This window comes from Pipistrellus hanaki (assembly GCF_964339955.1).
Source record: "Pipistrellus hanaki genome assembly, chromosome: 1".
NCBI lineage: Eukaryota > Metazoa > Chordata > Mammalia > Chiroptera > Vespertilionidae > Pipistrellus > Pipistrellus hanaki.
This window is the reverse complement of record NC_140503.1, coordinates 182517728-182545276: the sequence shown is the minus strand read 5'-3', so window position 1 is coordinate 182545276 and position 27549 is coordinate 182517728. Positions and strand designations below refer to the sequence as shown.

Below are 27549 nucleotides of genomic sequence, written 5' to 3'. Positions count from 1 at the left end.
TCCATGCATCCTTGCCCACAATGGGCAGCAACAAGCGCTTGGGCTGAATTTTCTGAGATTTAACCGCAGAGAAAAGCTGAATGTTGCCCGTGGTTCTCATACATGGGCATGCCATAGGCTTTCCTTCCTACAAGTGACCTTCATTGGACTTCAAAGAACATTGTTCAAGCTGAGGGAACTGGCCTGGGAGCTCCGCCCAAAGCTCATCCCAAAGGCTGAGTGAATCAATGGCTCATGGCACATTAGTAGAACACTAGCTGGGAAATGTGCCTTTTGCTATTAATTATCCCTTCTCATTCCCATATTCTCAACTCTTCTCCTTGACAATTACTGTCAACACTTTACTGGTACAGAATTAGGCCCTCGCCAGGTAGCTCAGTTGGTTAGAGCACTGTCCTGATATGCTAAGGTTTCATTTTCCATCTCCTGGTCAGGGCACATATAAGCATCAACCAATGAATGCATAAGTGAGTGGAAAAACAAAATAGATATTTCTCTCTCTTTCCTTCCCACTCTGTTTAAAATCAATCAATTTATATTTTTAAAAAGACACTATGGAATTAAAAAACAAAACTATTCATTCCTTATTTTCCTCTCAGTCTTCACTCTATGTCTTTCACCGAACAGCTAAACTTTTGTAAAGAATAGTCTATACCTGCCTTTTGCCTTGTTGCTACAGAGACAGCGAGATGGGTCACCAGCAACTCTGCTTTAGCTATCCAAGGAAATTCGGCCAGGCTTCTCGTTCTTGTTGCGGCTGCTCAAAACGCCAGGGTCTGATCCGGAAATACGGTTTCAACATGTGCCACCAGTGTTTCCGTCAGTATGCCAAGGACATAGGCTTCATTACGTTGGACTAAGTGAACTTCCATGAACGGATCATTGAAGACATCTACCTTATGACAGAATGCTATCTCTTTGTATATAAAATTTAAAATAGTCTATACTTTTCACTACATAATTCCCATTCTTTTATCATCCCATTATAATCTAAATTTTAATAAAACTACTTTTGCCAAAATTAAAAATAACCCTATTTAACAGATAGTTCTCAGTCCTTGTCAACATTGGCAATTCCTTATATGAATTAATGAGTACCCTAAATAATCCCTTTATAATTAACTTTTTTGATGTTATATCTAACAAGTGGGCATTTCTTATGATTACATTCCATTAGATCTTAATTCAGTGAGGTATTTTGAAGTGAGTTAATTTAATTTAACGTAGGTAGATTGATTTCTAGTGATTTCACAGTTCAAGATTGAAGCACCAAGGGTCTGAATTGGCTCGTAAATCCAGTAGCTTCTATCAAATGTGAATCAACTTCCAGTTTGGACCTTACTAATTTATGTCTAAATTCTTTGATTGTTGCATTGCCTAATTACTAATAGACTCACTACCTCTAAATGCCAGCACAGAAAATGAGTTTACCTTAAATGTTTAGGATCTTATTTGTTCCTGCAGAAAGATCACAATACCCTTTCATCAATAGAAATCCAATTTATTAATTAACTTGGTTGCTAAGAAATATCTAGGCAACAGAAAATATACTCATCAGTATCTACCATGTATCACATGTTAAGCCTGGCTCAGTAAATATAAAGAATAATTGAATTCTGGAATCTTATAATCTAGTCCGAGAGCAAAGAAAAGAACAAATTTTGCTTTGGCATAAAGCTCACCCAATATGTCTTCTAATTTTCTTTTTTCTTCTCTTAACAAAAATTTACTCAACAAATTAAAGAAGTGTTTACTGATTTCATACTTTGTGCCAATCATTTTGATGTCAGACAGGCTTCTACTCTCTTGGCTTTTATTTTAGTTTGGAGGGGAAGGTTGGAGAGAGAGAAAGAGAGAGAATAATTGTTTTAGATCAAGATAAGTGCTATGAAAATAAACAAGGTAACATGAAGACCGACTGGGTACTATTTTAATTGGGTGATCAGGGAAGGCCTATTTAATAAAGTGCCTCAGGTGACATCAGCTGCAACCGGAGACAAGAAGCCATGTGAACAAACAGGAAGAGTTCTCCAGGAAGGAAGAGAAATTGCAAAGGCCTTGAGCTGAGAACCAGCTGAGCAACAAAATGAATATTAATTACTAATATTGATTTTCTTGGGGATATACTTGGAGTGTGAAGATTTATAAGCCAAGGTCTCCGTCCTACAGGAGTTCTGTAACACAGATAGGCATAAGCGGAAAGAACAGGATACAGAACCTAGTAGACATTGCAGTGACCAAAGTATGTACAAAGAGATGCTAAGGAGTGATTAATTCTCTGGGGGGTGTTTTTGAGAAAGTTTCACAAAGGAGATAATACAAAACCAGGATTTTGATATATGAATAGCGTTGACAAGGCAGGGAAGAGGGCTGGTGGAAGGGTGACAGGACAGCGGACAGGTGCAAGTTGTGTTTCTTAATGATGGACGCTACAACAGAGGCCCAGCCATGAAGGGCCTTATATTCTGTGCATGATGGGCACAACCAAAAGGCTCTAGGGAAGGAACCCCAGGGCTGGGCTTGTGCCTTAGATGGATCACCATAGGCTCTCTCGCTTAAATCCATCTGTGGGGAAACAAATTTGGAGCATTTCTAGGGTCATCGACAGAGACGAAATGAGGATGATGTCAGAGGCGCAGGAAAAGAGCTAAGAAATCGGGAGAGGATGTTAGCAGTGGCTGCCACAAACGGGTAGGGCTAAGTCGCCAGTAATTGTAAGTATCTGGCTCACAGAAGGCACTCCATTACTTGTAGAATGAATAAAGGAATGCATGGCGGCTGGAGGTGGCAGCATGATGTCTTATGAACAGAAGTCATCAGGCCCCCAGTCAAATACCAACTCTCCCATTCGTAGAGAGCATTTGAGCGCTGAAGCTTCTTTTTTAGGCGTGCTGCTTTCACCCTAAAAACCCCCACGAGGTAGGTGTGATCGCCATTTTCCAGAGGAGAAACACCTGAGGCTCAGACTAGACCTAGTCAAGGAACCAGACCCACAGCAGGCTGACAGCCAGCCAAGTGCGCATGCGTGACACTTGGCACGCCTCAGCCCGGAGGCTCAAAAAATGAAACCAATCAGGTCAAGTTTCAACACACACAAAAAAAGTCTACGAGAAAGTCGGTAACTCTCGACCAGGGGATTAAAGGGGTTCCAGAACTTTCCTGCCGGCCGGTCACTAGGTCAGAGCGCTGCGTCACAACGGCCTGAAGCCAAGCTACGACCCGCGACCCAGGAAGCAGGTGGAGGTGGAGGTGGGGGTAGGGATCAGGGGTCGGGGGCAGAGCGGGGCTCTCGTCCGGGGAGGAGGCGGGCGAAGCTGCGGGGCAGCTCGTGAGCGCCGCGGCCTGGGGAGCCCCGGGGCGGGCGGGATGGAACGGCGGCGCTGAAGGGCGCAGGCGCGGGCGCAGGCGCAAGCGCAGAAGCGTATTCCTGGGCTGCGCGCCTCGGACGCCGCGGGGAAGGTGACGTCCTTTCCCGGACCTTGGCAGTGCTTCCGGGTCACGGTCACTGGGAGCCCTTATCTGGGTGACTCTTTGGCTGCCGTCCGCTCCCCACCCCCCGCTCCGTGTCTCGTCCTCTCCCGGCCTCCTGCCTCCGCCCGCTCGGGCTCGCCGCGCCCTAGTCCGGGGCTGTCATCCGAGGTGGGTGAGGTGCCGCGGGGAGTCCTGTCCTGCCCCCCGCCCGCCCACTCACCATCTCCCACTCACCACCACCGCTGCGCGGTCCGCGCCTCCCCTGCACCTTCCGCCATTTTCCCGCCTGCGAGGGCGGCCCGATCGCACTGAGGGTCTCGGGCTCCTGAGTGCTGGTGACCGGGGACGGAGAGGGAGTGTTTGGGTGTGTGTGTGTGTGTGTGTGTGGATGGGGCAGATTCGGGGTGACCGGTGTGTGTGTGTGTGTGTGTGTGTGTGTGTGTTGGGGAGGAGAGGGGGGCGCTTGTTGCTGGTGGAGATGCAGATGCCGTGGGTGGGGGTGGAGTGCGGGAGTCGATAGGATGACATGGGTTCAGTTCAGTTTTTTGTTTTTGTTTTTCCTTTGGAAGAGATGAAAGGGAGGTGGTCCAAAGAGGCCCTGTAGGCCTTGGCAGTCTCCTTCTAGGCTCTACGTAGGATGCCGTCTGAGAAAGAAGAGGGCTTCATGCCTTCTTTCGTGGTTGTTTTGGGGTAGAAATAGCTTATTCAGGGAGCTCCATCCGTGAATCCATCTTCCCTGCTCCGCTCCCGTTCCTTAGCGCAGGGATGGGTTATGTCGTGGACCTCAGCGAGGGCCGGTTGACTGCGTGAATTATGGAAGGGCCCTCGTTTCTCTCATTGTGTAGGCCATTCCCCTATGTAAACAGTTTTTAAGGTGGGGATAATCACGCAATGTGGACATTATGTAAATTACGAATGATTTCATCTGTTGGTCTCGTAATTCCCCAGGGATGGGTTTAAAAAAAAAAAAAAAAAAGCATGTTCTTGAAGTGCTAAGCATTGTTATATGTCTTATTTTACTATCTCTCTATTTGGAGAGGGACGAAAGCTTGGAGGACACAGAATTTGGTGTTAGCTTTGCATCCCTGGGAGGCTGTGACGTCATTGTTATTCCCTGTTGGGGGAGGACTGCTTTGTGAGATACGTGTGTTTTCTGATGATCATTTTGTCTTTTTAAAATGGAATTGCAGTGAGCCAACCGGTTTGGCTCAGTGGATAGGGAGAGCGTCGGCCTGCGGACTGAAAAGTCCCAGGTTCGATTCCGGTCAAGGCATGGACCTTGGTTGCGGGCACATCCCCGGTAGGGGGTGTGCAGGAGGCACCTGATGGATGTTTCTCTCTCATGGATGTTTCTAATTCTCTATCCCTCTCCCTTCCTCGCTGTAGAAAAAAATATCTATAAAGTATATTTAAAAAATAAAAATGTAAGTGCAGAAATGACTTGAAACTTTCCCTCCTCTATTTTGGGGAATTATTCAAATCTTGGGCAAATATTTCTGAAAGTATCCAAAGCTAGGATAATGTGAAATCAACCAGCTTCAGGAAGAAAAATATCTGTTGATATCCTTTTATATCTTAATGATATCAGCTGAAAAATACTGTAAATCATATTCTTTTTCAGTTAAGTATCCTAAGATGAGTAATCATTTCCAATTAGTTAATAGGTGTGTGATTTTTAAAAAACATTTTTTGTTTGTTTGTTTCAGAGAGGCAGAGGGGGGCGGAGAGAGTCAGAAATAGCCATGATGAGAGAGAATCATTGATTGGCTACATTCTGCACATTCCCCACTGGGGATGGAACTGGAAACCGCACATGTGCCCTGACCAGGAGGATTCCAACTGGGATCTGGTTCACAGGTCCATGCAACCACTGAGACATGCCAGCCACGCTGTGGGTTTTTTTTTTTTTTTTTTTAGGTAACTTTTTATTATGTCAGGTGCTTCAGATGTAATAGTGTTTAGTAAATAGTTGTTGGTTGGCATGAAGACTAGTAATGTTACTTGATTATATCCTGACTTACTTTGACCTATCTCATTATTGTTTCTAATACTTAATATAAATATTTTTTTTATGCAGGAAAGATGAATGGCAGGGCTGATTTTCGAGAGCCGAATGCTGAAGTTGCAAGACCAATTCCCCGTAACTATCAATTAAGTATTTATTAGAAGCACTTTATACATAGAGAAATTTCCACTGCCTTGACTAACGGTATACCAGCTGGACTCACTTTATGGGTGTGTGACCTGTGCTGTCACACAAAGATAGACCCACACTTGAAATTGAAATTCTTAATAATTTGAACAAGATGTTTCATTTTCATTTTGCATTGAGCATAGCACTTTATATATCCAGTTCTAACTAGCAGATAGTATCATTGACTTCTGTTTGAAGTCAGAGTTTGTTAAAAGTTAATAACAAGCCTGTTGTTTCATTTTGAAAATTGTGTGAGTTTTGTTATGTTTACACCAGCCATTTTCAACCCCTTTGCTACAAGAAATTTTAGAATATGCAATCCTTGATTATTTAGTCAGGGCACTGACCTCTTTTTCCTTAAATGAAAAAAGTGACAACAGCTAACACAACAATAGCCATCCAATGTGAATGATTCAGAAGTATACCTTTTTTTTTTTTTTTTGTCAAATTGGCAAAAATATATTTTTGGTGTGTCGCAGAATTTTAGTAATTAGTTTATATGTGCCATGAGATGAAAAAGGTTGAAAATCACTGGTTTAAACTGAGGTAATTTTTTAAACTTAGTTTTTCGATAGGTATTTTAATGTTTGTTGATTTCTCCTTGGTAAAAAGACATAGGGGCTGATTACATTCCAACAGAAGAAGAAAGAAGGGTCTTCGCAGAATGCAATGATGAAAGCTTCTGGTTCAGATGTAAGTTAAATTTTATATTCAACGGAATTTGACCTTTGATGATTTCATATAGAAAAAAAATTGGCACACTTTTGGTGGTGTAGTATGATTATTGCTAAAGGAGATTAAAGTAAAAGAATTCTACATATTTTAAAGTAATGATTTCTATAACTTTTTTCAAGACTATGAAGTATTTTTGTTGGTAAGTAGTAAGAGAACTTACTAAGTGAATATAGATGAAATGAAAAATACCTAGTAAGGTTGATTTTTATTGCCCTCTCTTTACAGATGAAAAAAAATTGAGATTTAGCAATGTGAAATAGGTTTTTTAGTGTTACACAGCTGGTAAGTCATGATGTCTGTATTCAAAGCCACTTCTGTCTGAAACAGAAGCTCATGATCTTAGCCAAAAGGCTGAGAAGTGATAGAAGCTCATGATTTTAATTCTCATTTTTTTAAATATATATTTTATTTATTTTTTACAGAGAGGAAGGAAGAGGGATAGAGAATTAGAAACATTGCTGAGAGAGAATCATTGATCAGAGAATCATTGAACAGAGAATCAGCTGCCTCTTGCACACCCCCTACTGGGGATGTGCCTGCAACCAAGGTACAAGCCCTTGACCGGAATCGAACCTGGGACCTTTCAGTCTGCAGGCAAACGCTTTGTCCATTGAGCCAAACCGGTTTTGGCTAATTCTCATTCTCTTAGTCATTACATAGTACAAACTGATTAGTTCTCACTTTACCATTTTGAAATGTTATCAGCTTTTGATTTTTGACTAGAGACCTTATACATGAAGAATTTTTTATTTTTTAAAATTTCTTTGTTGATTGTAGTATTAGATATGTGTCCTTATCCCCCCATTAAGGATTTTATTTCTTAAATACAGAGAATGTTACAAGAAACATAAGACATTATATTACTTTTGAACAGAACCCTGGTGTTGCTTCACTCGTTATTGCAGTCCTTTCAGATAAGGTAATTCTAACAAAACAAAAAAAGCCCGAAGGAATTTTGAAAAGGGAGGAGTGACCTAAGGAATAAAGGAGGATCTACCTTTTCATCAGTCAGCCAGCTATTTATGCTTATAATGTGTAAGGGAGATAAAGTTTTATGAGACTCAGTCTTTTTGCCCTAAAATAGTTTTATGGTGTAGTTAAAACAGCCAATTCATAAAACACTTTTGAGAAAGATTCCTATTGCAAAACAGCAATAGGAATTTTTAAGAGATAAATGAATTGGAATTAATTTAGTTTAAAAAGGTTTCACTCAACAACAGAGACTTCATAGACCTTTTAAGTAAATGAAGTAGATGGTAGAGGAGCATTTGGATGAAAGGAATAGTGAGCAAAGGCAGATTCTCTAATAACTTGTTCTCTACTTCTTGAGTCATTGATTGGAGCAGAGGTCTTTTGTTAGGGTAGAAAAATAAACATGATACCAATGAGTTAAGGTTTGATTCATTATAGATTGTAGGTTCTTGGGGATTGTAGGCCAAGGAGATGATATGCAAGTTTTTAAAGGAAAATTTGTTAGTAAGCAGGGTGAGTATGAAGGATGAGAAGATGTAGTTGGCAATAACTCAGGCATATGGTTATTGAGGGAATGTAGTTGGTTGTAGTATCATTTGGACTAGGAATGTTGGATTGGCAATGAAAGGTTTTTTAAAGGACACATAATAGGATTTTTAAATAAGTTAATTAAGAGGGAATGAAGGAAATACTCTTAAGATACCCAGTTTAGGAGACTGACTAATGATAACATTACTGATAAAAAAGTATAGTTTGAAGGAGTTCTTGTTTGAAGAATGAAACGTTAGGACATTTTGAGTTCATGACACAATATCTGATGATGGAAGATCTGAACGCAGCTAGAGATAGAAACAAAGGTATATATAAGAAATTAGTGTAGAAATAAAAGCATAAAACTGTTAGTAGTATCTATCAAGTGGTTAATATTTAGGAATAATGGGATAAATGACAAAGTTTGAGTAGCACATATGTATAAGAGAACCAAGTGGTGGGGAAAGAATGAACAAGGACCAGGAAAGAGCGGTTAAGATAATAGGAGTTCTTATAAGATCTTTTGGCTTTTATCCTCTATTTAATACTCAGAGATTTAGAGGTTTCAAGCCAGAAAGAAACTGTGAGAATTAGGTGGTGATGCACATCTCTAGGTGAGAATAATTGTTTTAAATGCATAGTCATTGTGTATCAAGAACTTAAAAAAATATGAGAACAGTTTCTCAGATAACTCATTTGTACGCTGGCAACACTTTTTTTTTTTAATCTTCAGGGATTGCATAGAATAGATATAATAAAATGATCTATTTTCAAGTCTGTAGATAACACAGGATTAAGAAAAAGACAAATCTAAAAAAAAAGAAAAGAAAAAGACAAATCTATTAGATAAATCTATGTCGTTCATTGTAATTTTGAGCTGATGACCACATAGATACGGTGGTATTCACATTTACTTATAGCTGATAAATTTATGCTGCTGTATGTGTTTAACATTTCAGATAGTTATAACAGTGCTATGGTAAAATTACATTGAAAAATAGTGATTAATAGGTAGGGTACCCAGGTATGCTTGTTTATTTAAAGTAGAATATTCGGTATATGGATAATAGTAACCTAAATAATTCTGTTTATTAAAGCATATTAATCACAAGTTAGATAGAAAGCATGTGATAAGGACAGGCTAAGAAACAGCTTGTTGTATATTATATCTGGATTACTGGGAAACTATAGCAGCCAAAAACTCAGTGTACTGTATCAGTAAGTAGTGATTACTCTTAAAACAGAGATAAACCCTTAGTGTTGCATAATATAACTTCAGACATTGAAAGTGCATAGAACCTTGGCTGTAATTATAGATATAATTACCAGGAGATAGACTAATAGTCATGCATTAAGAAATTTTGTAATTTGTATTTTTACATAAGAATATTCTATGTGGTATGTGATGTTTGCATATATTAATGTAAACGAACAACGGAATCCATTTTCTTTGGAAAGTGTCATCTTGTGCTGTTGATCTAAAAAGGTTGTAATACAAGTAGGAATATATAGAAAAAGTACTTACTAAGATATTTTTTACAGACTTTTTGAAGTCTGTTAACTACTTTGTCCATCTTGGTTTAGATTTAGACATGTTGATCTAGGGGCCATTCTTACTTTAAGGTAATTTTATTTCTACTCTGATTTTTTTTTTATCCTTACCTGAGAATATTTTCTCCATTGCTTTTTCAGATAGTGGAAGGGAGAGGGGCAAGGGAAAGAGAGAGAATGAAACAGCAGTGTGAGGGAGATATGATTGGCTCCTTCCCACGTGGGCCCCTACTGGGGTCAGGGTTCGAACCTGAGACCCGGAAACCCGTGCCCTTACCGGAATAGATCCCGAGAAACTGCTGTATGTGGGCTGTTGCTCTAACTATTGAACACACAGGCCAGGGCTATATTCTGATTTTGTCTGTTAGTAAGTAATAGAGTGAGGATTCAAACCTTAGGGTTTCTGCAAATGGTCTGATGGCAAAGCTAATTCCCCATTTCAAGTTACGGATTTTAATCATGAAATCTAATAATTCAGATGTCTTAATTATGTTCTTTCTTAAATTGTCCATGTATAGTCTAAACCAGGGTTGAGTAAATGTAAGGGCCATGTTTTTATATGACTATGAGTTAAGAATGGTTTTACATTTTTAAATGGTCCAAACCAATCAAAAGAAGAATGTTTTGTTACATGTGAAAATTATAGGCAAACAGATCCCTACACTGATAGAAACCCTTCCCTGATTAAGTATCTCACTGTGCCCAGTGCACTAATTTTGTAATTTTTTAAGTATTATTAAATGCTTCTTTTATATTTCCACTAACTGTATACAGTACAGCTGTTAAACATGGAAAAAATCTCTTAAAGATCTTAATTTTACAACATATTTCCTGGATGGTTTTATTGATACACTGTTATCCAACTCAGATAAAATCTTTTTCTTTTGTTATGTTGACAAGTTCTTTCTCCTCTTCTAGCTGTGCCTTTGGCTGCAACAAGTATGTTGATTACTCAAGGATTAATTAGTAAAGGTAAATATTTAAAATTTGAATTTGGCATTTTGAATATCATGTTTTTATATGGTATTTTCCTGATTTTTAGATAAAGTAAATTTGATACTGTATATATAAAGCATTATCATGGATAAATTTTTACAACAGCAAAAGAGTTGTCTCTATAGATTGACCCACTGCCACAAATATCTTGATTTGAGAATTTGATTATGTCTTGCATTGTAGCAACAATAACAATCTACAACAGCAAGAAAGTAAATAAAAGCCTATGGATGGGTTACAGGGTGGCAGAAAGACAAGCCTGTTCTACCTAAGTCATTCACTTTATTGTCACCTAGGAGCTTGTTTAAAATGCAAATTCATGGGGCCCCGCCCAGACCTACTGAACCTAACTCTAGTGCTTCTTATACACTGGTTTAAACATGAATGACTCCCTAACTAGCTTTGTCTTATGATAATAGAGGGATGGGGACACTTTCTTGTTCCAAATTCTGCTGGCTTAAAGAGGGCAGTGTTATTCATATCTGCAATTGAGTTTAAAGTAAATATTAAATGTTTCAGTCTCTAATCTTAAAACTAAATACTCATTACATTATTTTGTGAACTATGTCCTTGGAATAAGAAGATATCATAGAAAAGGGTGGCAACCTTAGGATGAGCTCCACATATTCTAAAAACCTGTTCTTTTAATTAGCTGGCTCCTAAAATGTGACTATGATAGGAAAAATAGCCTTTTCATGTTAGCAGTATGAAGTACTTAGTAGTATTGGTAGCTTAAAATTGGTCAGGGTCCAAGTGTTTGCTCTCCATGGAAATCAACCAACATTATAAGTTAGGGCTTTATTGCAAGAGCTAATTTACCAGTATATCCCAGAATTCATCCACATTGTTGCATAGATTAATCTAGCTGTAGATTAATCTCATTTCCGTGTAGTTTTCCACTTTGTGAATATACCACAGCAGTTAATCCATACTTTTGTACATTGGCAATTGAGTAGTTTCCAACTTTGATTATTACAAGTAGTTATGCCATGAATACAATGTCTCTTGGTAGACATTTTGCTTGGTCATAAATTGTGTATATATTCAGATTTAGTAGATATTGCCAAACTTCTCAAATGGTTTGAATCAATTTATGCTCCCACTACCAATTTATTAATACAATTTTATTAATAAACTCTCACAATACTTGCTATCTTTGTGTCTTTTATTTTAGCCATGTGGTGAGTGAAAAGTGATATTGATTGCATTGTGAGTTTAATTTAATGAAATTGAGGACCTTTTGTTTATATCCTATTTAAATATATCCTTTTTTGTGAAGTATCTGTTTAAGTCTGTTGTCTGTTTTTCCATTGGACTGTCTTATTTTTCCTATTGGTTTTGTGAGTTCTCTGGATATTATGGAAATGAGTCTTTTGTCAGATATGTGTGTTGTGATTATTTCCCCCCACTTGGATTAACTAGTTCTTAATTAAATGTCATCCATTATGTCAGATCCCTACTTTATGAAGAATGATTTTTGTGCTCTAACATCTTTGTCTTTTACAAGAACATGAAGAATCTCTTAGGCTTCTGTAAGCTTTATTTTATACCCATACTTACATTTTTAAATCAGTTGGGATTGTTTTTTAATGTTGTATGAGGTAGACAGACTCAAGTACATTTCCCCCCTTATGGATATATAGTTGACCCAGAACTATATTTTGAAAGGACTTTATTTCTTCATTCACTGCAGTTTTATCTTTGTCATAAATCAAGTGACTGCGTGTGTGGGTCTGTTTCTGAATTCTTCTGGTTTTGGTAAATTATTCATATACTTATAACAGACTGTCTTAGTTACTATAGTCAAAGATCTTGATATCTCCAATTTTGTTGCTCTTCAATATTGCCTTGCTTATTTTGGCACTTTGTTTCCACATGATTTTTAGAATAAGGTTTTTAATTTGAGAGGAAATTTTCTTCAATTTTAATTGGGATTGTATTAAATTTATAGGTGAATTTATGGACACTTGCCATCTTTACAATAGTCTTGGTGTATAAACATGGTGTATTTCTCAGTTTATTTAACTTTTATTTCTCAGTAAGTTTTGTAGTTTTCAATGTTGGGATCTTTCAGATTTTTTATTAGATTACTCCTGGGTAGTTGATATTTTTTAGTGCTATAATAAATTATATCTTTTAAACAGTGTTTTTGTTTGTTCTTGATATAAAGAAATAATTTTATGTGTGTGCAATGACTATATGAAGTGATTTTTGCCTCTGCTAATACATTGTTTAGTATTTTCAATTTTATTCATATTTCTGTTGATACTAAGTTTACTTGGTTGTTAAGTAGCTTTAGACTTCTCTAGGATTATGGGAAGAGCTAATGATATTAGGTAACATTTAAAGATAATCTGTACTGATTCTTCCTTTTACATTTTTCCTTATTTCTGTTGATAAATAATATATCTTACTTTATATTTTGTTGCTGAACTTTTATCTCACATTAGAAGAGATCACATAATGATTAGCAATTTCTGTGATATTTTCTTAGATACTTCTAGCATAAACTTGTCAGTGTGAATTTCTCCAACTATTAATGTTACTCAGAAATATTTATTCATTTATGTTTAGGATTCCTTTCAAGTCATCCTAAATATGGTTCCATTCCTAAACTCATATGTAAGTATGAAAACAAATGTTTTTTTAGCTTTTTACTTAAGTAAAATAATGTGTTTATCAAATGTTTTGTCTTACTCATAACAGTTATTTGGCTATTTGTTTTTACAAATCAGTTGAAGTTTTTTATTAAATGGGAATTTATTATGAATCTTTTTATTGTTAGCATTAAATACCATGAGTTAAAAAGGTATTCATAATGTGACAGAAGTATTAATTTAAATTATTTTGTAAAGATATACTATTTGAAAATAAATTCTCAAATACTCTATTAGAGAAGAAAGTTGTTCAGGGATTCTGATTAATCAAGATAAATTATAAAAATTAAGTCTTAATTTGAAAAAATCTTTAATTTACATTAAAAATGTAAATAAGCATAACTTATTTATATTTTGTAATATGGTTAATAGGAAATGGGCTAAATTGCTTTTTAAAATTACCTGAAGTTTTTTATGAATCTTTCCAGTTAGCCTCTCTTTTGTATTGGAAACAGACACATGATTCAATAAGAGCCATATTTAGGTAGCATTTAATAATGCATTATTTTAAAAGATTTATTGTACCTAATTTTAAAAACAAGCTGAAGAAATTAGCTGGGCAAATGATTTGATTTTCATCTGACTTAATGTGATAGTTTTATCATTATTTCAGGAAATCTTAGTTTTTTCACACCAAAGATTATACTTAGAATTTTTTTAAAATGTACTTTTAGAAAAGATTCTTGTCAAAAGAAGCACATTGAGTTATATTCTTTTTTTTTTTTTTTTTTTACAAATAAGTTGCTTGCATCATGGGATACTTTGCTGGAAAGCTTTCTTATGTAAAAACTTGCCAAGAGAAGTTCAAGCATCTTGAGAATTCCCCTCTTGGAGAAGCTTTACGATCAGGACAGGCACGACGAGCTGCAATACCTGGGTAGGCCAGATTCTTATCTTTATTAAAGGTTTTTTAATTTAGCTAAAAAATTGTAACTGGATATTGCCATAGTTCAGGCATGAAATATTGCCTAACTGAAGGACCATTGGAAACTTGACACTTTGTTGCAAGCTAAGCTAATTAGATTTTGAAAGGTAGTGCTAGCCAGGCCAGTGTTACTCAGTGGTTGAATATCGACCCATGAACCAAGAGGTCACCAGTTAGGCACATGCCTGGGTTGTGGGCTCAATCCCCAATAGGAAGTGTGTAGGTGGCAGCCGATTGATGATTCTCTCTCATCTTATTTCATTAATGTTTCTATCTCACTTTCTCTCTCTAAAATAAAAAAAAATATATTGAAAATAAATAAAGGTGGAGTGAGATTTGTCTACCTACCTTTGTTTTATATAGAAGTTGCATCCTATTGGGAGTGTACATCCCAGAATAAAGGATTTTAATTGGGCAAACGTCTTTGGTTACCTATATTTTGAACTTTTCTTTTGAATTCGCAATTTTTATCAATTTCAGCTCAAATTTAAAGTTTTTAATCCTTCTGTTTAAAATAGTAGGGAAATTGTGTAAGTGAATCTCTGGATAGATAGATAGATAGATAGATAAGTAATAAGGTAATTAGATTTGGTAGATATATTGTCATATCATAAGTGACAAACAATGTAAACTCTTTGCGAGCTAGATGTACCCTGTTTCCCCGAAAATAAGACAGTGTCTTATATTAATTTTTGCTCCCAAAGATGCGCTAAGTCTTATTTTCAGGGGATGTCTTATTTTTCCATGAAGAAGAATACTGTACACATTTATTGTTAAATGAAAATAAAGGAAATTTGCCGAAGCCAGTTTGGCTCAGTGGTAGAGAGTCGGTCTGTGGACTGAAAGGTTCCGGGTTCGATTCCGGTCAAGGGCATGTATATTGGTTGCAGGCATATCCCCGGTAGGGGGTGTGCAAGAGGCAGCTGGTCGATGTTTCTCTCTCATTGACGTTTCTAGCTCTCTCTCTCCCTTCCTCTCTGTTAAAAATCAATAAAAAATATATTTTAAAAAAAAGAAAAGAAAAAGAAAATAAAGGAAATTTATTACCTGTATACAGTACAGTAGTACGGTACTTGTCAACACAAACCAGACAAACTGAATCCTACAGTATCAAGAATTTACTCATTTATTCAATGACAATCATGTCATCATCTTCTGGAACATCATCATAACAATCCAATTCCTGAATTTCCTGGTGAATTTCTTGTGACTCCATTTCTTTCAGAATCAATGGACCAAATCTCTCATTTTTAGCCTAGGGGAGCCTTATTTTCGGGGGGATGCCTTTTATTTCACTCAGAAGGAAACCTGTAAGTAGGTCTTATTTTCGGAGGATATCTTATTTTCGGGGAAACACGGTACTTACATCTGCTTTATCACCGTAGAGTTTATGTGGACTAATACTGTATGAGTAACTTCCCAGTTAATGTGGAAAATGGACACATTTTCTGATCTGGAGTATTTTTTCTTTCTCAAAAGTTTAAACACATTAAAATGTTCTCTGAAGCCTCATAATTGGAAAACTAAATAAACAGTTTCCTCCTGTATATTGAGTGACAGTTTTTAAGTTATATAAGTAGGTCAGACCATTTTTGTGTGCGTGTGGCAGAAACAGGCTTAATTTTACCATTTTTAAATAACTGTTAAAATAATACAATTTCTTTAGAACATAAGATAACTGATTTTTATACCTATCTACGCTTCTTTAAATAAGGTATAAGAATAATTCATGTTTCTTATACAATATGAATTCCTTTTGTAGGTACTATTCTCAGAAGCCAAGATATGAATCCAATGTGAGTGATCACTCATCTTTTGTGACAGCCCCCGCAGCAGATAACATGGATAAAGAGAAGTTTCCTCGTTATGAGCCAATTCCATTTAGTTCTTCTATGAACGAATCTACTCCCACTGGTATTACTGACCATATTGCCCAAGGTAGAAACTTCTCTTGAAATGAATTTCAGCATTTAATGGTCCAACGTATGTATAAACTTTATTTGATGACCTTTTCTACTGGTATCATCTGTGTGTTCCACCATCAGCCTGAACACAGCATGTTCATTCATTTGTTTCTTCATTCAACATTTTTTTTAGGTTCAGTCTGTTAAAAGATATAGAAATATAAAGATAAATTACTAGTATGTCCCATTAATGGAAAATACTAAGTGAGGTGGAATATCAAAGAAGTGGTAAATTGTGCTCAGAGGGGCTTTAAAAAGGTTACATTTATTAGGCTGGTCTTAAAGTCTTTTAGCTTCTTTGTAATGTGAGAAAAAATAATAATTACCTGCCTTACAGAACTATTGTCAAGTGAAAAAAAATCTATGTGAAATGCTTTGTGAAGTTTGTGTAAATATTAGCTTTGAAGATTACATGCTGTAAGTACAACAACATCAATTTTGGATTAAGGCCTGGATTTGATTCACATTTACTGCCTATGTGACTTTCAGCAAGTGATTGTAATTTTTGACCCCTTCAGTTTCTTGATCTATCAAATGGGGATAATACCTCTTTGAAATGAGATGAAATAATCAGACGAACACCTGGCAAGTAATAGGCTCTCCTCAAATGTTAATTTCCTTCCTTCCTTCCTTTAGTCTAGTTGCAGTGAAAGGTGAGGAATTAAAAACAGAAAATGCAGGTCTGCAATTCCTTGTCTAAAAAGCCTAAAATTCAAAATGTTTTGAAAGCAAATGTTTTTTAAATAAACAGGCGATAAAGTCTGACATGAACTCATTTCAAACCCTGAGCTAAACATAAGGTTTATTTGTCTTTATCTTAATATGGTTTTTCCTAAATTTTATTGTAGAAATACTGTTTTTGCTCTTTGCTGCTCTGAACTTTGGAATGGATAAATATTAAATAATACAAGGACTATATACACTATAATATTTTTATAAAATCTGAGAATGTCTAAATTTTGAAACATTTCTGACTGCAAGGGTTTGGATAAGGAATTGTGGACCTCTAGGGTATTCTTCAAAAATACTTGCTTTGAACCAAATATAGTAAGCCAGTAACAATAGGGAACAAACAAGGTTAAAGGAACATTTGGATTTTTCTCTCAGATGGGAGATGTTTATAGCTATATATACACGTAGGTAGGTTAAGGGGATGGGGGAATACAGTGGAAAGGGAGAAGTTGACTATAGGTCAAGTGAGGTTCCAGAGGATGCGGAGTAGTTCTAGGTAGGTCAGGATATCAAGTAGCCATTGGCTATATATGGCTGTTCAAATTTATCAAATCAAATTGAAAATCAGTTTCTTAGTTGTTTTGACAGCGTTTTGGTTGTTCAGTGGCCACATGTGTTAGTGGCTACTGTTTTTGGACTGCAGATATATAACATGCTTATCATTACAGAAAACTATATTCGATAGCACTGCTTTAGAGCAAAAGTAAAGGGGTACTTTCAGAAGAGACCAGAGAGAATGGAAGTTGAGATAATTTAGATTCTTTAGTGGATGAAAGTTGTTGAGAGACTTAATCCTCAGCTGCTTTGTTTTTTCCTGAATGGTTGGAAATAGACATCCAATTACAGCTGGCCCTTGAACAATATTAGGTTTGAACTGTGCAGGACCATTTATACAAATCTCCCTATAAATGGACACACACAATTTAAACCCATGTTGTTCAAGGGTCAACTGTAGTCAGAAGGGGCAGGAAGTGGGCAGATTAGAATGGTTAAAGTCATTTCATCCAAAGGCAGCTGTCCTTGTCCATTGCATCTCTCCATTTTTCCCGTTTCTCAAGTTCAAATCCATTCTACTTATATTCTAGCCTTGTAATTACTTGCATTCTTCCTTTCATTTGCATTAGCAAATTCCATTCCATGTTACATAGTTTCTTTTTCAAATAGAAGCTAATACAATAAAAGCTTAGTATCGTCCCACAGACCACAGCAAGGTCCCACAGACCACTGCAAGGCCCGTGTTTTACAATCTCCAGAGCAGTTATTGATTTGTCTGCTGTTCTTCTTTCTCACCCCTCTCTAGTCTAGATTGCAGCGCTTTGGCTGCTCTCCACATGGACCAGCAGAGCGCCTCCTTTGCTTGCCTCAGCTGCTGTTCCCCCCTACTAAGACACCTTCCCCTTTTGGTTAAGTAGAACTACTTGCCCCTTTAGTTCTGCTTTCTAAGAATTTAAAGTTATTCAATGTAGAGAATTCATAGTAGAAAGTATTCCTTCATAATTATTATGACATTTATAGTTAATTACAGTTAGACTTAAATAAGTGCTGTTTTTCATTCTTATTCCTTCCAGCTCTGTATAACCTTCAAAGTAGTAAATCATACTATACTTCCTGCACAATACGGGATGTTTTCACTTGACTTTTATAAGTGTAAAAAATTCTCCCTAACATTCCGTCTAATTGATGTTTTCATTACTTGTCACAGAATTTCAGAACAATGAAAAAAGTATTAGACCTGGAAGGAACTTTAGGAATTGATTATATACTTCTATATTTCACAGTTGAGAAACTAAGATTCAAAGAAGCTTAGTGATTTGCCCAAGGACATTCACTAATTGTTGGCAGAGTATGAATGAGAATCTAGGGTTTCTGACTACTAATCTAGTATACACTATCTAAATATTTAAAAATATTATGGTGAAGGGAAATGAGTCCAATAATTACCCATTACTAGTGAAATACAGAGTGCTTTTTAAAACCAATATAAGATTATACTATTTTTTCTTTGCTTTTTTTTTTTAAAAGAAAATTTTACTTCAACAGTGGTATAGTATTAGAACTAATAAGGAGAAACTTAAATGTTCTTTGTAACAATATTCTATCCTTTGTAATAAAATAAGTGATTATGGTTGAAAGCATTTAATGTATTAATATAAATGATTATGGTTGAAAGCATTTAATGTCTAGTTAGATTGCTTAAAAATTCTGATTATTCAGTGGGACCTTACTATTGAGTTCCAGAATAATATGACTTATCAAAAATTATTTTAAAAAAATAATCATAATTAAAATGTGCCCAATTTGTATGTCTTATTAAAAACCTCTTTGAAAAATAGTACTTTTGGAATAGTGTGTCAGATTGTAAGTAGTTGTTCATTGAATGTTATGTTGGCATTTGCTATTTTCTTTAGAACTGCTTATAATAGCCTTTTTTGCTGGTTATACATTTTATAAAGTATCTTCAATATTTGGTCTTGCCAACCAATATTAAGAGTAACAACTTGCATGTGTTTCAACAGTATTTAACTCTTTGATAATATGTATTCATACTTTCTTCTGGAGATATAAAGAATAAATGCTGGTTTCCCAGTCGAAATCATAGTTGCTGCTTTCTTTTGCCTCAGTATTGCATTTATTAGACCTAAGTGAAAATGATAAATACTTTGCTTAAAAGGCTATGTTTTATACTTTTTAGTAAGCTATTTTCAAGTATTTTTGTTTAAATACAAAGATGGTAAAATAATTTTTAATAATAGCTGGAGTTGTGTATAGATTGTGGTTATGGGAACATTTAACTATGGAAATACTACCAAATAAAAGCCATACTGGATCAAGTTTTATTCATATTTATTTGTCACTAGTAGAATATATTTCTGTTTATATAAACTCTTTGTAGTTTAAAACACTAACATGTTAATGAGTCGTAATTATGCTGGTGTGTATTATGTTTTCTGTTCTTCTGGTATTGTTAGTTTTTAATTTCTTGATGTTAATTTTAGATTTTAGAAATAAAAACTTGAAACTGTGAGCTAAGTTGATTTGGTTTTATAATTACCTTGGGAAATTATAGTACTTTTGGAATGGTGGTAATAATTTGATCCTTTTTTCACTTCATTTTATTTTTATTATGGGTAAGGAGCATTTATAAAATTTAGTTGCTTTGCATTTATTCAACTCTTTATTATCATGTATTAACTGTTTGTTGTTTTAGGACCTGATCCCAGGCTTGAAGAAAGTCCTAAAAGAAAAAGTATTACATATGAGGAATTAAGGAATAAGAACAGAGAGTCATATGAAGTAACTTTAGCACATAAGACTGACCCCTCAGTCAGGCCTATGCAGGAAAGAATACCCAAAAAAGAAGGTATGATAGTTTAGTCTAATCACTGTATTCTGTAGGATCGGATATCGCAGCATTAGTTACAAAAATTAGTCGTGTTAACATGATTTAATTCTACAAGCAATTAACTAAAATAGTATATTTTTTAAAAGAATCGCTATTTCAGTTGCCATATCTTGCATTTTCAAGGTATTGTAAAGGCCATTTTGTGTTAGAAAATTAAGTCAAAATGGTAGTATGACTTAAGATAGTAAGACTAGTTTTGTAATATAATGTAAGAATTATACATCCAGTTTGACTGTTTTTTCTTATAAGAACTCAAATTCTATTTTAAAACCATTTTTTAAAATAATGCATCTATTACATAAAACCACATCTGGTGATCTAAGGTTGATAATTGGGTTGTAATGCCACTTTTGGCAGAGCCACAGAATCATGATTAATGAAACTAATTTTCTTAGTGAAATTGAAATAGAGTTATATGCTTTACAAAGCAGCTTTAGGACATTTTCAAAGAGGAGTTTGACCTTTTTAAAATAGTACTTTTACTCTGTAATTAATTATAAGTTTTAAAATCAGTGTCTTTTCTTTTTTAAAAAAATTCTTATTGGTGAGTGTGCTACAGATGTCCCAGATCACTGTTTCTTTTAAGTCATTTTGGAGCAGTTATTCAATACCCCAAGTAAATTTTCTGACACAGAAGTTTACTTATAACGGGAGAAGGGGTTTTAATTAAGGGTTTGTAGCTATTTTAATATAGAATTGTATGTCTTGAGGAATTTTAGAGAATGTGTCATTGTTTCAAGGTTTCTATTTACTACTTTAAAAATTGAAGGAATAGGTTCTTGGTACCTTAAAAAAAAATTTATTGTTGAAAATATTACCTGTGTCTTCTTTTTCTCCCATTGGCCCTTAGAGCCTGCCCCCCGCCCCAGGCCTCCACCACGTATTGTCTCCGTCCATACATTATGTATTATGCATACAAGTTGTTTCCCACCCACCCACCCAGCCACTCCCACCCCTTCCCTCTAAATTTCCACAAGCTTGTTCTTGGTACCTTCTTGAAAGTCATAGGCCACAAAGAATGTAAAGATAATAACAGTTCTTAGTACAGGAGGTCCTCAGTTTATGTCGGAGATCCGTTCCTGCAGTGCGACGTAACTCGATTTTCGCTGTAAGTCGAGCCCACCTACATAAGCACCTACATCACTCACAAGAGCACATACAGAGCAGTAATGAAGTGAAACCAAAAAAATTTAAAAGAAAGAACAATTCCTGACCTTTACTTGTGGTAAATAAATAATAAAAAAACATGAAACACATATGTACATAAGTTGAAATGACGGAACTTTTTTAAAGTAAATAAATGGGAGATAGCAACATACCCACGAGATGTTCTTTGAGTCCAACATAACCCGAGGACTGCCTGTACTTTTTATTGTAATCATTATTTTAGAGCTAAATTTATTTCTAATTGGTAATGGTTACTGCCTTTAGAATTCTATTTTCATATTAATGATTGATAATATATATTACATTATTGATGTTAAAAATTTAGCTTTGAAATAGGCTGATAATTGACATTGTTAATGTTTGTCATTAAAAATAAACTGTGTAAACCTTATGCATTCAATAGCTACTACTTTGTACTATGTAAAGACTTACTGGTACTTGGTTCTGCTAATTAACTTGACGATTTAGACCAAGCATGTCAAACTCCCAGCCCATGGGCTGGATGCCTTGTTTATTTGGCCTATGTTAGCCTTTGAGTTTGACATGCTTGATTTAGACTGTAAGCTCCATGAGGGCAGATGGTAGTACTTTTCTCCGTTTTGTAATCTTTTATGTCTGCATAGCATAGTACCATATGCTGGTAAATCAGAAATGGAGTGTTTCATTGGGCTTTCTATAGTAATGAAGATTAAGAAAAAGAAATATGGTAGATCTTTGGTATTTGCTAAATTTTGACATTTGTGGTTTTGACTGTAAACAGTCTTTTAAACTTGTTACATGACACAACTTTAATATGAAATAGTTTATATAAAGAAAGGTGATTCTTGTGTGCTTTATTGAAGATAAAGTTATTAAATAGTTTTAGTGGTTTTCTAGCATGTTTTATAATCTAGACAGGATATTTGATGTTAGTACAGTGTGGAGTTGCTGGAAGTATCACTTAAATTTTTCAGTTTTAGTTTCTATGGATAACATTTATTTAATTAGAAATTAAGACTGAGAGATTATAAAAACATTAGCGCTTTACTTATCTTTCAGGACCATGATAACACCACACATGCAGCTTCTAGAAAACTTTACCTTGTAATGAGGGAATGAAAACAAGGGGAAATGACAAATTATAAGGGAAAGGGATATATAATGTCTTAGTATAATAATGAAATAGTTTTGGCTTTATAGAATATCTGAAAGTCTTGAGGAAGGAGGTTCCTAGTCCGTACTTAGATAAATGCTTCTTTACATTATGACTACTTAAATTTATAGATGAAGGCTATGTAAAAGAGAGACTAAAAGGTGAAAGAATACAGAAGATGGGCATATTTCAAAATACAATTTTATGTAAAATGCAGGAATATTGGGAACTTTCCTCCTTGCCACCAGTATCATGACTCATAGGAGAGAAGATTGAATTAACTGTAACCTGAATATCTGACCATTTTTACTGCTATATTTTTTGTGAAAAACAAAATTTACTTTTTTATTATTTTTTAAATTTTCCAGTAATTTTTTGTACATGCTGTAATTTATACCACACTTACTTAGGTAGAAGGTAAAGTTGTAATGGCACCCAGGCTTTGGACCTATGCAGATGTGTTCACATTTTAGTCCACTTGTTTTATTAGTACCTTGGGCAAGTTACTAATCTGTTTCCTTCAGAATGGGAGTTGTGTTTAGAAGGTTGTTAGGAGGATCAAATATTTATGTCAGGTTCTCCACACATTGCATTACTATTTATGCCCAACCTCCAGTTCACCAAAGTCTGCCAGCCCCTTTTTAATCTTACTCTCGTGTGCATTTATTAAAATGAGAAACATAACTTTTCATCATAATAGCGAACTTAAAATAATGCCTTTCTATCATTACTAGTTGGAATCATCAATTATTTGTGCTTTTTTCCTAGTCAAAGTAAACAAATACGGAGATGCTTGGGATGAGTGAGACATTGCATCCTTGGACCTACTGAAGGAGTTTCAATATCCAGCTTCATCTAGGTGGTCATATCTGCATGCTTTGACATCAGCAGCAGTCTTCATAAACACATTTAAAATCTGAACCTGGGCTTTTTGTGGTTTGGCTTATTAAAATAGTGTTTAAAAAACAAATTTTATTATTACTATGTTGTGAATCTATATGAATAATGGTATAATTCCACGATCGTGTACAGTTTGTGAAATTTAAGTTACAGGACAAGGATACTCTTAGAAAACCATCAAGGAATTGCAATGCTCTAGAATTAGCATATGTGAAAATAAATATTTGCATGTTGAACTGGGATTGGGGGGGGGGGAACAGGCATAATTTTAGGTGATTAGCTTTACATTAAAAAGCCTTTTTCCAGTGTTTGCTGTATTCTCTTAATGTTTGTGGTAAATAAAATATAAAGGAACATGCATTTTCATTGATTTCATAGTTTTATTGTTTGCGATCTATTTTTAAGTACAATTATAAGTGTTGTTTTGTAGGGATAGGAAATAAAGTCATCTCTGAATATTTAATATGATAAATATGACTTGTGGATTAATCAGCTACAGTAAGTGGCTCAATGCCTAAAAAAGCAGTGGTCATGTTCAAAGACTTGGCAAATTTCAGGGGAATAAAAATTTGGTATACTTTTTTTATTATGGTTGTTCCTGGTTCAGGTGAATGGAAAATGAAATTGTGGTTTCATCTACATTCTTATTTATATTACATTTCTATGAGAAATTGTGTTTCTGTTTTGGATAATGCAAATCATCCTAAAACCTGGCTCAATTTATCAGGATTATCACTTAGTAAGTTACATAATGTCTACTATAACCCAGTGTACTGGGTTGTACACAAACTAATAAAATAGTATTGTGTGTCAACTGTAATGGAAAAATAAAATATTTTTTAAATATTGTTTTTTTTTCTATGGGTTGGGATTTAAGGATTTCAGCTGAATGATTTGGCTCTTGGTCTCAGATTTGCGGTCAGATGCTGGATGGAGCTGAAACAGCAGGGAGCTAGAGCAGCTGGGGCTGGCAGGGCATCTCTCTTTTATTTCCAGGATCTTGCCATGTTTCTTTCCATGGATTAGTGTGGGCTCCTCACAACAGTGTGCTCACAGCAGTCAGACTGTACATGATCACTTAGGGCTCTAGCGTGAATGTTCCAGCTAGTATGTTAAAAGCCCCGTTGCCATTTATTTACAACCCAGACTCAGAAGTCAGTAGCATTTCTGCACAAGCCTGCATATCAAAGGGCAGGAAGGAAAGACTTCCACCGTCCTCACGTTTTTAAAATAACGTGGGATGGAACGTTTTGCAATAATTCACATCCCTCGCACATGCAGAGTCTATTCACAGCTTTTTCCAGGAACTCTTCATTTGAATCCCATTTTAACAGCTCAAAATCTAGGAGCTGCACATCTAATCAAGTCCAGGTATGGATGAGGCACTTGGATAAAAGTCTGAAGACCTAGGAACTTACATTCTGGCCGGTGTGGCTCAGTTGAGTGTAGTCCCGTGCACTGAAACGTTGCCAGTTTGATTCCCAGTCAGGGCATGTACCCAGGTTGCGGGATTTGATCTCCGGTGGGGTGCATGCAGATAGAAGGCAATTCAATATTTCTCTCACGTCGTTCCTCCTCCTCCCTGTCCAAAATCCTTAAAAACGTTAAAACACACCACCTGTGAACTTTAAAGAGAGGTTCTCTGCCCTGTTCAACCTGAATATCAGCCCAAAGACCTGTTAGACATAGTGTTACTATTCTAGACATTCCTTATTTAAAAAAGAAAAATGAATTCTGAAGCACAGCCAGCTCACATTGCCAGTTCTGTGACTAGGGCTAAGGCATACCCCCCAGGGCTCGTCATGGCATGTGGTCCCCTTTCCCATGAAGTAGGTAGCTCATGCTTGCCACTGACTGGTTTTCCTAACCTGCCCAGAGAAATTGAGGACCCCAAGGCCTGTTTATACTACCCCTGTCCCAACCGGTATATTTTAAATCTGTGGAGTTCTGAAGTATCAACTGAAAGTCCATTTCACAAAAGCCACCCATGTCTACTGGAAGCAGTCCCCTTTTTTGTTCCTTGTGAAGCTTACAAGCAATGTCCCTAAGATTCTTAGAAGCTTTGGGCAGGTCTACAAGGTTATTACTAAGATGTGTAGAGGGTCATTTGTGTGTCTGAACTGTCTGTTGTGGGGTGCACTGTCATTGTTCTGAGGTCTTGAACAAAAAGTTATTACCCCACTCTGGATTTGATCTTTGCTAGAAGCCATTTCTAAATATGAGAACCTTTTGCTGGTTTAAAAGACTGCTTTGGCCAAAACCGGCTTGGCTCAGTTGATAGAGTGTCGGCCTGTGGACTGAAAGGTCCCGGGTTCGATTCCGGGCAAGGACATGTAACTTGGTTGCGGGCATATCCTCAGTAGGGGGTGTGCAGGAGGCAGCTGATGTTTCTCTCTCATCGATGTTTCAGACTCTCTGTCCCTCTCTCTTCCTCTTTGTAAAAAATCAATTAAAAAAAAATATATATATAAATTAAAAGACTGTTTTGGACTTTTATATTTTCTCCAAATACTTGGAAATGGATTTTTAAAAAATTTTTTTAAATTTTTATTTTTTTTGTTTTTTGCCTTCTCTCATTTTAGACAGCAGCTAAGTGGCACCATCAACACTGCCCAGAAATCTTAGCCAATCAAGTTCCTTAAGAACATTTCTTATTTTCTGTGTTACTACAGGTGACAGTTTTGCTAAACTTGACTACATCTTCAGAGTCTCAGCTTCCAATATTTCCTCTGCTGTAATCCCTTCTTGACAGCCCATTGGAAGGTCCTTAGGCTTCTGTTAACACCCTCAACCAGGCCCTTCAAATTTTCACAATCTTCTCAAGGTCCTGCCAGCACTTCTATCCACTTGTTCCCACAACCACTGCGCTTGCTTGAGATTTTTGTTATGCCTGCAGGCCACTTCCAGCTATCCAGTTCCCGGGTTAGAGAAGCAGAATTGCTCTGAATGATGCACAATAAGTGGTTTATTGTAGGGATTAGATCTTAGGCAGCTGTGGAACTGATGTTCAGTCTGCAAGCTATTGCCTCTGCATCTCAGTACCAGGCATGTTCTTATGTTCATAATAGAGACACAAATGGAAACAGAGGTCTCCTTAAGCCTGTGGTCGGCAAAGTGTGGCTCGAGAGCCACATTCAGCTCTTTGGCCTCTGGAGTGGGCTCTTCCACAAAATACCATGGCTTGGGCGAGTCTATTTTGAAGAAGTGGCGTTAGAAGAAGTTTAAGTTTAAAAAATGTGGCTCTCAGAAGAAATTTCAGTCGTTGTGCTGTTGATATTTGGCTCCGTTGACTAATGAGTTTGCCGACCACTGCCTCAGGCCTAAGTTTGAAACTGGCACACCTTCATTTTTGCCTTACATTTTGCCTAAAGCAAATCATAGCACAAGCCCAAGGTCAAGGTAAATATGCTCCACTCACAACGGAAAGCAAATGCAAAATTCCATGACAAAAGGCATGGATGTGAGGAGAGGTAGAGAATTGGACCAGTTATACAATCTGCAAGGATAGCAAAAGGGACCACGACTGCCCCTGAATTCCACCCCATTCAGAACTGTTACCTTGCACTACAGCTATTTAGTACATATCTCCTCTACTTAACTCTTTGAGGGCAGAGACTATCTTATACTGTATATGAATGTACTCCTATTTCTTCTAGCACCTTGCCTGGCATAGAATAGTTTCTGAAAAATAGTGAATTAATGAATGAAGCCATAAGGCTTGTGATGACAGCCGTGATTTTCAAAACCTTATTCAGGGAGGTTTCTTTTTGCTATTTCTTTCCCCACCACTGGACTTCTACCTCCCAGGTCCCTCCTCTTTGGTTACCTTCCCATTCCCATCCTCCTTCTTGACTTAGCACATTTAGAGATGAGGTAATCTAATGAACCAAACTACGATTTGAGGTTTGTATTTTATAATAAACTCTGCTTCTGCAAGCCAGTCATTCAATTAACAAGGATTGTTTGATCATGGGCCTTGAACACTATAAGAAACCAAAGGGGTAATCTGAATGTTTTCCAGTGCAGATGACACATCACCACTTGTTAAGTCCCAGATTTTGGACTGAAAAGGACAGATAGTTGGGCCTGAAATCAGGACCATGAAATGGAAAAGAGATAACTGTAAATATAATGAGTTACACTGAAATCCAGAATGACCTGCTGCATAAGCATAAATGGAGAGAATTGACTTAAAGGTAGGTCATGTGAAAAAGCCTAG

At 36.2% G+C, this 27549-nt stretch overlaps 2 protein-coding genes across 5 annotated transcripts; both read left to right on the top strand.

Annotated features, from left to right (window-relative positions):
• Positions 1–689: 689 nt before the first annotated feature.
• LOC311613610 (small ribosomal subunit protein uS14-like) lies at positions 690–860 on the top strand (the record flags this gene model as incomplete). The annotated part of the gene is made up of 1 exon (XM_084867677.1): positions 690–860. The coding sequence occupies one exon, from the start codon at positions 690–692 to the stop codon at positions 858–860; it is 171 nt and encodes a 56-aa protein (XP_084723803.1).
• A 2626-nt stretch (positions 861–3486) lies between these two features.
• On the top strand, positions 3487–23696 carry OCIAD1 (OCIA domain containing 1). Of its 4 annotated transcripts, none has more exons than XM_084900138.1 (9): positions 3487–3639; positions 5549–5611; positions 6278–6358; positions 10373–10426; positions 13025–13072; positions 13849–13984; positions 15795–15970; positions 19937–20089; positions 23199–23696. In XM_084900138.1, exons 2-9 carry the CDS (start codon positions 5554–5556, stop codon positions 23234–23236), a joined length of 744 nt encoding a protein of 247 aa, XP_084756264.1. In that variant the 5' UTR covers positions 3487–3639; positions 5549–5553; the 3' UTR covers positions 23237–23696. The 4 variants fall into 4 exon arrangements, with proteins under 4 accessions (XP_084756264.1, XP_084756265.1, XP_084756267.1 ...); XM_084900141.1 differs by having other exon boundaries at positions 3491–3806; XM_084900139.1 differs by lacking the exon at positions 19937–20089 and having other exon boundaries at positions 3488–3639; positions 15795–16015.
• Positions 23697–27549: the final 3853 nt, after the last annotated feature.